We start from the raw sequence: 11,937 nt of genomic DNA on the forward strand, positions 1-11,937 counted from the left end.
ACCTGCCTATCTTCTTTTCCACCTATCCACTCCACCCTCCTCCCTGACTTATCACCTTCATCCCCTGCCCCACTCACCCATTGTACTCCATGATACTTTCTCCCCACCCCCACATTCCTCTAGCTTATCTCTCCACGCTTCAGGCTCTCTGCCTTTATTCCTGATGAAGGGCTTTTGCCCGAAACGTCGATTTTACTGCTCCTCGGATGCTTCCTGAACTGCTGTGCTCTTCCAGCACCACTAATCCAGCATCTTCATCCAAACATAGAGCAAGAACCTTGTACCTTGAACATTGGTACTGGCTGAGGCTCCGTAAGAGCTAAATATGAATTCCCATACCTGTCCCTCTCTGTCATTACCCTCTCATTATTGATCACAGACCAAATTTTTAACTAATCTTCGGCCTGTAGCTGCCTCCTGAAGCATAGTGACCATGTATTGTACACCCCCTCCCCAGCAGTCATACAGGATAGAGAACTAACCTGCGCTGACCATGTTCTCAAACTAATTTAGTCCCACCTGCCTGATGTTTGGCCCATATCCCTCCAAACCTTTCCTATTCAGTACTTATTCAAATGTCTTTTAAACATTGCACCTGTACCAGTATCTACCACTTTCTCTAGCAGTTCATTCCACGTACAAACCACGCTGTGTAAAACAAAAGTTGCTCCTTGTGTTCTTTTTATATTTTTCTCCTCTCATCTTAAAAATATGTCCCTATTTTTGAGCTCCTCCACCCTTTTACAGCTGCAACACATTGCCTGCCCAGCCATTTCTGACTTTTCTTTAATTCATTAGGATTTAAACACTTTATAGATTAATTTCTTGACTTATATTCAGCTGTAATAACATCTCCTGATTTAAATCCTGTAGCTAATCAAAAGAGTCACTAAAAAAAACTTTGTTTCTGATGTCACACTCTGCCATGATAGGTAGAAGTGCTCTTGCTGACTGATTTTTAAAACCCATATTTCACTCTTTATTTAATTTGCTAATTTCCTTCAGATTCATTGTGAACCTTTTTCAAGCCCTTAAAGTTATCAGCATTAAATAAAAGTGTGAAGTATGCCAATCTTGTGTGCACTGACTTTATAATCTTCAGGCATTGAAAGCACTACAGGAGATGAGTTCCTGCCCCAGCTTCACATCGCAGTCTTCGATGTTTTCTCACACAGCACCTCGCAAGGCGAAGAGTATTCCAGTGCAAGCATTTGAGGTAATGATCTGCCTTTACTTGGAAGCTGACGTGCCTTTCACCCCTGGGATAGCCAGTGCTAATTCCCCATCCTGCAGAAATATAATTTGGTCTGATGAGAAATTTACAGGATTGTTTAACATGGTAATGAATCAGGTAGTATACTTTGTCCAATACTGGGCAGTACACTTTGAGAAAGCTGTCAAAGCATTGTAGAGTGCGGAGATCTGCTATATTTGTTGGCATGATATCTGTCAAGCTTTTAATTCACCAGATTGAGTGACAAAGTAAAATTCTGCGGATGCTGGAAATCTGGTAGAGAAAGCAGTGCTCAACGGGTCTAGCAGTATCCATTTCCAGGATATTTTGTTAAAATTGGTAGCTTTGTGATTCAAATGAGAGATTTTAGTTATATTGATAGTCCAGAGCTGTTTTTATTAAGAACAGGTAGGGTGAAGATGCATTTTCATAGAGATGCTCCAAATGGTGAGACTTTGTCTTGAGTGGATACAAATAGAAGTAGCGAAACTAAGAGCAGGAGTAGGTAATTCGGGCCTGCTCCTTATTCGGTATGATTGTGGCTGATCCTCAATATCAAATTCCTGTTTCCTTCCCATACCCCTTGATGCCTCTAAAGTACAAAGACTTGTCATAGAGATGTACAGCATGGAAACAGACCCTTCGGTCCAACCCGTCCATGCCGACCGGGTATCCCAACCCAATCTAGTCCCACCTGCCAGCACCTGGCCCATATCCCTCCAAACCCTTCCTATTCATATACCATCCAAATGTCTCTTAAATGTTGCAATTGTACCAGCCTCCACCACTTCTTCTGGCAGTTCATTCCAAATGCGTACCACCTTCTGTGTGAAAATGTTGCCCCTTAGGTCTCTTTTATATCTTTTCCTTCTCACCCTAAACCTATGTCCTTTAGTTCTGGACTCCCCCACCCCAGGGATAAGACTTTGCCTATTGTAAATCGTTTCTGAACCTTTTCAAGTTTCACAATGTGTTTCCGATAGGAAGGAGACCAGAATTGCAGGTAATATTCCAACAGTGGCCTAACCAATGTCCTGTACAGCTGCAACATAACCTCCCAAATGCTGTACTTGATACTCTGATCAATAAAGGAAAGCATACCAAATGCCGCCTTCACTATCCTATCTACCTGCGACTCCACTTTCAAGGAGCTATGAACCTGCACTCCAAGATCTCTTTGTTCAGCAACACTCCCTAGGACCTTCCCATTAAGTGTATAAGTCCTACTAAGATTTGCTTTCCCAAAATGCAGCACCTCGTATTTATCTGTATTAAACTCTATGTGCCACTTCTCAGCCCATTGGCTCATCTGGTCAAGATCCTGGTGTAATCTGAGGAAACCCTCTTCGCTGTCCACTGCACCTCCAATTTTGGTGTCATTTGCAAACTTACTAACTGTACCTCTTATGCTCACATCCAAATCATTTACGTAAATGATGAAAAGTAGTGGACCCAGCACCAATCCTGTGGCACTGCACTGGTCACAGGCCTCCAGTTTGAAAAACAACCCTCCACCACCACCCTCTGTCTTCTACCTTTGAGCCAGTTCTGTATCCAAATGGCTAGTTCTCCCTGTATTTGTGAGACCTAACCTTGCTAATCAGTCTCCCATGGGGAATTTTGTCGAAGGCCTTACTGAAGTCCAAATAGATCACATCTACCGCTCTACCCTCATCAATCCTCTTTGTTACTTCAAAAAACTCAATCAAGTTTGTGAGACATGATTTCCCATGCACGAATCCATGTTGACTATCCCTAATCAGTCCTTGCCTTTCCAAATACATGTACATCCTGTCCCTCAGGATTCCCATCCAACATATTGCCCACCACCGACGTCAGGCTCACTGGTCTATAGTTCCCTGGCTTGTCCTTACCACCCTTCTTAAACAGTGGTACCACGTTAGCCAACCTCCAGTCTTCCAGCACCTCACCTGTGACTATCGATGATGCAAATATCTCAGCAAGAAGCCCAGCAGTCACTTCTCTCGCTTCCCAAAGAGTTCTAGGGTACACCTGATCAGGCCCTGGGAATTTATCCACCTTTACCCGTTTCAAGACATCCAGCACTTCCTCCTCTGTAATATGGACACTTCGCAAGATGTCACCATCTATTTCCCTACAGTCAATATCTTCCATATCCTTTTCCACAGTGAATATATTCAGTGACTGGCCCACTATGTCTTCAGTGGTTGGGAATTCCAATGGTTCACTATCCCCTTGGAGTGAAAGAATGCTTCTTCATCTCAATCCTAAATGATCAACCTTGTACCCTGAGACTGTGACCCCTGGTCCTAGATTTCTGAGATTTAGGGGAGTTGGCAACGATGCTGAGATGGCACAAAGGGTACCTGAGGCCTGGGGCAGATCAGCCACGATTCTATGGAATGGTGAGGCAAATTTGAAGGACTGAATTGCAGTGGGTTGGGGGGAATGGGAATTGATATGTCTCTGGTGTGGATTGAAGATAATTGCCAAAAGCATCTGAGGGGAGGTAAGATAATCTCTTTTGCATGTAGCAAGCAAACTATGATCAGGATCTACTTCCTGAAAGGGCAGTGGAAGGCAGGTACAATGCTAAGTATTAAAAAGAAAAGGAGCAGTAAGGTAAGGATTGGTGCGAGGACAAAAGCCCAAGGGAATGAGAGACTTGGGTAATTCGAAGAGCTGATACAAACATGGTGATCTGAATATGACCTCTGTCTATGTAAAATGCTTTCAGAAGTGGGTTATGTGTTGGGTGACCAAGGTGTCTCCGTATAGAGCTGGTTGTTATCATATACCTTCAGCTGAGGAACAGAATTCAGCATAGCAAACAGACAAGATTAATTTCTATTGATTAATTTAAATTCTTTGCAGTGAGAAGTTTAGGAAAATGATAATGGCAGCTTATCTCACTACTGGTCAGAGGTGGAAGAGCAAGTGTGGACTTCATATGCTTGACTTCCTGTTATTGCTCAGAGTTTTCATTTCGCATCTCTGGAAACTAACCGGGTGATAGTGTGTCTACAGTGTGAAATAAAGCAAACAAGCTTGCAGATATAAAAACAAATGCGTGTTAATATAGCACTTGTCACAGCCTTGGGCTTTCCAATGCACTTCAGGGCTAATGAATTGTATTTGAAGTATAGTCAGTGCTGCAATGCAGGAAATTGACAACTGTTTGTAGTGGAACAATGAGATAATGACCAGAACATTTGGTTTTAGTCATGTCTGTTGATACGTATTGCCCTAGAAAAGGGAGAACTCCAGTGATTCTTCTTTGAAATAATGCCTATGAAATTTGCTACTACCTAAGAGGGCAGAAATGTTATCAAAGAATTGGCATCTCTGGCAGTCCGGTATTCCTTCAGTACTACACTGGGAGTGTAAGCCTGAGTTAGGTACTCCGGTCTGCAGAGTGGGATTTGAATCCATGACCATTTGACTCATGTCCCCACTAAAGTAAAGCTGATATGTAAAGGATGAATGAAAAAAGCTACAATAACATCAGTTGTAATTGATACAATCATCAAACACTTTTTTTTTGTTCCTCAGGTGAAACTGGATGTGAACCTGACTGATTTAACAAAGATTGGTAAATCACAGAAATATTTACTCAGTGTGGATGTGGAGGGAGGAAAGCTGGTGGTGCAGAAGAAATCCAAGGATCCACAGGAAGACTGGAATACATTTACACATGATAAGAGTAAGGACAAGTGCACTATTGTGCTGGATGATTTGGGTAATCTTTGGGTCTAAGTGTACTAAAGCAGTTCTATTTCTTGAAGATTACTGTAGTGAACAGTGTAATAAATGTTTGCTGTGTGATGTAACATTCCCATCACACATTCCCAGGACAGGGACAGCACAGGGCTAGATGCAGAGTAAAGCTGTCATTACACTGTCCCCATTGTACAATCCCAGGACAGGAGCAGCTTTCTGAGGTTGACTGAGTCCAGCTGATGGAATGCATCATCTTGCTATTCAGGTTTAACTACAGAAAGAAGGTGTTAAGTATCTCAAAACTGTTTTGACATTAAATCAATCATGGCTACTCTATACCCTAATGATCCTTCACTGTCCATACCTTTATCTAATAATCTTGATTCATGCATGTCGAGCATCTGCAACCTTTTTTTGGGGGGGGGGGGGGGGAGACAGGAGGAAAGTGTTCCAATTGTTCTCTCACTGTTTCAAGCTGATTCCTAATATGTCTTGTTCAATAACTCCAGTGTCTGCTCTTTCTGTATTCCCCTTCAGAGGCAATAGTTTGTTTCCTGCATCGTTAATGCTTCTCAAGCTTCTGTTTGTGTTTTCTCCTCCAACCCCAATCTGCTGTGCTTTGGATGAGGGAATTTCAATTGCTGTTTAAGTGACACTAGAATTTTTTGATGTTTGTAGTCTGTAATTAGTAACAATTCTGAATGGCTTGAGGGCAGGCAAGTTGCATTTGGATAGAAAGAAGTTTATACAAATGATGCAGTGTAAACATAATAATTATTGAATTTTCCTCGCAAAATTGCAAAAAAGTGGATGGGGTAAGACCTCATCTCCCTGCACTAAGCTTGTGTTGCAAAATGAGAGATACTAATGCTGTGTTGCATCAGACGACTGCTTGACAGTCACTAGTTCTGAGGGAGGGTCACTGGACCCAAAATGTTAACTCTAGTTTCTCTTCACAGATGCTGCCAGACCTACTGAGCTTTTCAGCAATTTTTTTTGGTTAGTCACTGGTGCTGTGTGTTCTCGGGAGGTTAGCAATGCTAGCCAGGCAGTGCTTATTACGAGTTGTAATGTGCCCAGACACCATTAAGTGAGGGCTGGAATCCTGTAGGACAGACTCTAAGGACATTAAAAGCTCAAAGTTTGTGAGAAGATTTGTAGCTCGGGTGCTCATTGTTGTGGTTCTGTTCGCCGAGCTGGAAATTTGTGTTGCAGACGTTTCGTCCCCTGTCTAGGTGACATCCTCAGTGCTTGGGAGCCTCCTGTGAAGCGCTTCTGTGCCACTATAAATGCCGGAGGAAACATTACAGAAGCGCTTCACACAAATTCCCAGCTCGGCGAACAGAACCACAACAACATTAAAAGCTGCAAATCTCAGCAGGTCAGACGACAACTGTGAAGAGAAACATGAGTTAGTATTTCAAGTTGAAGGCTTATTGGATTCTAACTAGATATTCAAATGAAAACTGAGAGATATGGACTTTACTTGTGCAGAGTTTGTTGACTTACAATGAGTCCCAACCAAATCTGTTTTATATAATCTAGATATCGGTTGGTCAATTTACAGACAACTCCTTTTTTTCCTTTTAATGTTGATTACTTTGGTTAGGTCACAGCTGGAGTACTGTGTGCAGTTCTGGTCCCCACACAATAGGAAGGATGTAATTGAACTGGAGAGGGTGCAGAGGAGATTCACCAGGATGCTGCCTGGGGTGGTGCAGTTTAGCAATGAAGAGAGGTTGGATAAGCTCAGGTTGTTTTCTTGAGAGCAGTGAGGACTGAGGAGACCTGATTGAGGTGTGGAAGATTGAGTGGCACGGACAGGGTGAACAGAAAGCACCTGTTCCCTTTAGTTGGAGGGCTAGTAATGAGGGGCCATAATTTTAAAGTGAAAGTTAGGAGGTTTAGAGGGAATTTGAGCAAAAATGTGTTTTCGCCCAGAAGGTGGTAGGAGTCTGGAATGTGATACGTGGGGAGGTAGTTGAGGCGGGAAACCTCACAATCTTTAAATAGTACTTGGATGAGCACTTGAAATGTCACCATTTTTCAGGCCAAGTGTGAAGAAAGAGGGACTAGATTGTGAAGTGCTTGGCGGTGCAAACTTGATGGACTGAAAGACCTTTTCTATGCTGTATAATTCTATTTTTGTTATATTAACAGTCACCTATCATCTGAACAGATCATTGACTTGAAATATTAACTCTTTCTTTCCACTGATTCTGCCTGAACTGCTGTGTCTCCCAAGATGTCATTCTCATTTCAGATTTCCAGCTTCTCCAGTATTTTTGTTGTTTTTAGGTTAAGGCCATTATTAATTTGCTTGCATTTGATTTCTGTCAGTGGCCCAGTATCAGAATCACTGCACTACTGTCCCACTCACCCAGCAAAGCTGAGGCTATTTCTCACATTCTGCTTGTAATATCCTCGCTCTGTGCAAATGAGAAAATAGATTAGATCAAGTCTTTCTTACAGATACATGTTTTAAGAATCCCCAGGAAGAATAGTAGAGGACTATCAATTTTGAAAAAGTCATAATGGATTCAGTGCTAACTTTGTTCCTCCCCTCACTCCTGCAAAACCAGCTGAGTTTCTCTCACGCTGCTGTCTTTATCATATGAGGCTATCATTTTTCATCAACAGCTTGCAATATCATTGACGTACTTGTCTGTCTTGGGTTTGATGTCAGGATTTTGAAACTTCAGCCTTCCTGGTTCTAGCGTTTTGTACTTGGGCTCTGGAGGCTTGGACCTGGTCAAATGCGCATCAATGAAGCAAATATTTTAGAGGTCATTAGTGAATTCTTGTTTCCTTTCCTCATCAGTTCGGCAGTTGATAAAATCACAGCGCGTCCACAGCAAACTGGGAATAGTATTCGAGAAAGAGAAGGATAAAACACAGAGAAAGGATTTCATCTTCGAAACTACAAGGGTGAGTTATCCACCTACTACAAGAGTCCCACTGGCTATTTACTCTCGGGTCAAAACCTTGAGATTCAGTGGCAAGCAAATTACCACCTGAAACCTCAAAGCCCATCCACTATATTCATGGCACAAGTCAAAAATGTGATGGAATACTCTCCACTTGCCTAGGTGAGTGCAGCCCCAACAAAACTCGAGACGTTTGATACCACCCAGGGCAAAGCAGCAGGCTTGGTTAACACCTCATCCATCAACTTCCACATTCACTCCTCCTACCACTAACAGACAATCACAACAATGTGTTTCATTTACAGGATGTACTAAAGTAGTCATTGAGGTTCCTTGGCTGGCACCCTCCAAACCCTCAATAATGGCACATAGAAAGATAAGGATAACAGATACGTGGGAAGGCCACCACCCACAAGCTCCCTGCCTGCCCCTCCCAAAAAAAACTGCACATCAACCTGATTTAACACCAATCCTGGCACTCCTGTGACAGCATTGTGACTGAACCGACACCAATCCTGGCACTCCCTCTGTGACAGCATTGTGACCAAACTGGCACCAACCCTGGTGCTCCCTCTGTAAAAGCACTGACCGAATCGACACCAATCCTGGCACTCTCTCTGTGGCAGCCCTGTGACCGAACTGACAAAAATCCTGGCACTGAGACAACACCAATCCTGACACTCCCTCTGTGCCAGCCGTGTGGCCAAACCGACACTAATCCTGGCGCTGTCTCTGTGACAGCCCTGTGACTGAACCAACACCAATCCTGGCACTCCCTCTGTGACAGCCCTGTGTCCGAACCGACACTAATCCTGGCGCTGTCTCTGTGACAGCCCTGTGACTGAATCAACACCAATCCTGGCACTCCCTCCTGTGACAGCACTGTGGCTGTAACAACACCTCAAGACTGCAGGAGTCAAAGTAGAAGAATCAATCTAGCCTTCGAGGACCTTTTCGGATGTGGAATAGTCAGTGATGCCCACGTGCCACAAATAAATTAGTAACGTAAATTCACATTCGGATGTAGGTTCAAGGGCAAGTTGCTGTTATGAAATTAGATTTATGCAGTGCCTTTAATAAAACAAGACATACCGGCAGGAGGAGATCAGAAATATTGGAACAGGTGACCAACAGCTTGGCCAAAGAAAGATTTTAAGAAATTTATTCAAGGAGGAGACAAACGTTAAGAGACAGAATTCCAGAACTGATGACCTCAGGTATTGATCGCTCTGGTCACCAAAGGTGGAACAGCTATGGTAAATGACATTTTTGTAACACAAATCAATACAGTATAGAAAAAATAAAATCCAGGGCACACCATGGAATTGAGATCACAAAGTGTCTGTTTGTTGCGTTCCTGTCATACTTTTCTGAGAAGGTCAGAGTCATTTGCTCAAGTAATTGCAGAAAGAGATATTGTTTTGAGATTTTCTTCAGACATTCCTCTCTCTTCTTTACAAGCTGTAAAATTAAAGGAATTGTGAACTCATTTTCAGCCATGTCGCTTTGTGATGAGGATTAATCTATTTGTCAAACAATAGTTAGTTCGAGATTTTTAAGAAAAGACATGTTTCTGGCGGGGCATGTATTTGTTGCCCACCTCTAAGATCTGTTGGAAAGGTGGAAAGCGGTTATCTTGAACTACTGCAGTATTTGTGGTGAAGATGCTCCCACTGCTGCTCGGGAGAGATTTCTGAGATTTCAGCCTATCGAGGACCATGGCACAGCCGAAAGATTTCCAAGTCGGGACACTTTGTGACATTGACGATTATTGTATCAAGAGTGTGGTGCTGGAAAAGCACAGCAGGTCAGTCAACATCTGAGGAGCAGGAAAATCGACGTTTTGGGCAAAAGCCCTTCATCAGGATCCTTCCTGACTAAGTGCTTTTGACCGAAACATTGATTTTCCTGCTCCTCAGATGCTGCTGACCTGCTGTGCTTTTCCAGCACCACACTCTTCACTCTAAACTCCAGCATCTGCAGTACTCACTTTCGACTGATTATTGTATCAAACGAATATAGCAAGAAATTCTTAAAGAGTAGACTTCTGGGTTAGGCTACATCTAAGTGAAGGTACAAAGCTTATTTTAAGAGGCACAAGGCTGTTTATGATACATGCAAGCTTTAACTTAAAAGAAAGGTTTGAAATTTGTACCAATCAGCTTCAAGAAGCAATTTTGAGTGCACTCTACAATTTAGTGCATATCTGATCATCTTAGTTTTGCTGTTAGTCACTTAACGTGTGTCTGTAGTCCCAATCAGAGTTTGTTCACACTGACGTTTCTAGAGTTCAGTTTGATAAAATGTAGCATTTACTGTTTGTTGAACCAAGCTGAAACAAGTGAGTTAAAGTTATGATTCATAAATCTTCACAAAGATTTTTTGAAAACTGCCAACCTTTAAAACTTTGTTTCTTTCGCTTTTCATCTTTCAGAAACGAGAGGCATTTTGCCAACTCTTACAACTTATGAAGAACAAACATTCCAAGCAGGATGAGCCAGACATGATCTCTATCTTCATTGGCACTTGGAACATGGGTAAAAATCCTACCAGATATCATGTTTCTCACAGATTAGTTTCCCATTTCTCATTTAACTGTGATTGCTTGACTCAGATTTCCTTCCTCCAAAAATCAATGCTGTAGTAGAATCATACAGCACAGGAAAAGGCCATTTCACTGTAGTTTGTTTGCCAGTTCTTTGAAAGTACAATCAAATTAGTTGCAATCTATACTTTTCTCCTCAAATCTGAAAATATTTTCTTTATTCAATTGCTTCTGAAAGTTACTGTTGACTCTCTCTCTGTCTTCCTCGCTCTGCCTCCTGTTGTGGACCAGACCACATCTGCTCAAAATAGAGTCTAGACTTTTTGCTGAATATAACTTTTTCTTATTTTAAAGGTAATTCTAAGGTGTTGCGTTCCAGATGCAATTCAATTGGTCAAACTACTCAACGTTAAGCTAACCACGCTTATTTTTACACTACACTAAAGATCCAAACAAAACAAAATCAAGAATTGGCTTAACTATAGCTCTTTTGACATGCTTACCAAATTAATTAATTAACTACTACTAATGAACTGTTCCAATATAGTAATATCTCATAAACACACCCTTGGAAATGGCAAACTCAGTAAAACAGATTGTCTGTCAGCCAATTCTTCAGTCCAGGAGGAAAAACATAAAGAGAAAGCTCAGTATAGCAAGGAGGGATGTTCTGCAGCTTCCAAACCCAGCTACAAGACCCCGGCAACTGCTACTGAAAAGCTAAACATTGTGGCTCGAAGAGAACTTGACCTCACTCATTCGAACTGCTATTATTCCAACACAAGAAAAACCCCAAGGCTTCACAAGCTGTTTTCTTTACTGGAATAAAATAGACAGCTCGACATCTCTTGACTTCAAACCTCTCTTCAAAAACAAGGACAAAATAAGCCTCTTAAATCATATCATGCCTCACTCTGCCTTGCTGTTATTTCCATTTATGCACTCTGTGCCACTAACCCTTTGCACAAATGATTCGGTAACCCTTTGCACAAAGGGTTGGTGCAACAGCAAATACTTTAGATTTTGGTATTTTTCTCGTCTATTGTTTTAACATCATTTTAAGACTGTACACATACTATTAATGTAAAACATCTCTCCGAACAATGAAGTAGATGTAAATAATACCGTTGACTACTCCCCTGCACTTGCCTGCTCCTCGGCCCATTTATTAGTTTGACCAGAAAGGTCTGGAAGAGTCAGGTTCTGTTCCTGGACAATTCTTCTGAGTTACTCTGAGCATAGCAGCACGTCAAGGATCTGCAGCTCGCCTCAGTTTCTCTTTTGCTAAGGGAGGGTTGTAGAAAAATAAGTTACGAGTCCGGTTTTGACATATATCAGCTGTTCCTTCATTACTGGGTCAGAAGTCATGCATCCTGTTTCCTCATGACGCGGTGGGAGCACCTTTAGCCACACACAATAAACAGTTCGGGCAGGCGGTTCACTACTACACCATATGGTAATTAGGGATGGGCAATAAATACTGGATTTGGCAACTGATTGCTTATTCTGTTTATTTAAAAATGTGCTTG

The 11,937-nt window shown here is 42.1% G+C and overlaps 1 protein-coding gene across 1 annotated transcript in view; it reads left to right on the plus strand.

The window, feature by feature from the left end:
- inppl1a (inositol polyphosphate phosphatase-like 1a) overlaps window positions 1-11,937 on the plus strand; it is a 105,240-nt gene that overhangs the window by 15,875 nt on the left and 77,428 nt on the right. Inside the window, exons 4-7 of the mRNA XM_043692726.1 lie at window positions 1,103-1,216; window positions 4,769-4,919; window positions 7,758-7,864; window positions 10,298-10,503. Coding sequence (XP_043548661.1) covers window positions 1,103-1,216; window positions 4,769-4,919; window positions 7,758-7,864; window positions 10,298-10,503 — 578 coding nt within the window. The remainder of the gene's footprint in view (window positions 1-1,102; window positions 1,217-4,768; window positions 4,920-7,757; window positions 7,865-10,297; window positions 10,504-11,937) is intronic.

This window comes from Chiloscyllium plagiosum, chromosome 6 (assembly GCF_004010195.1).
Source record: "Chiloscyllium plagiosum isolate BGI_BamShark_2017 chromosome 6, ASM401019v2, whole genome shotgun sequence".
In the NCBI taxonomy this organism is placed as follows: domain Eukaryota; kingdom Metazoa; phylum Chordata; class Chondrichthyes; order Orectolobiformes; family Hemiscylliidae; genus Chiloscyllium; species Chiloscyllium plagiosum.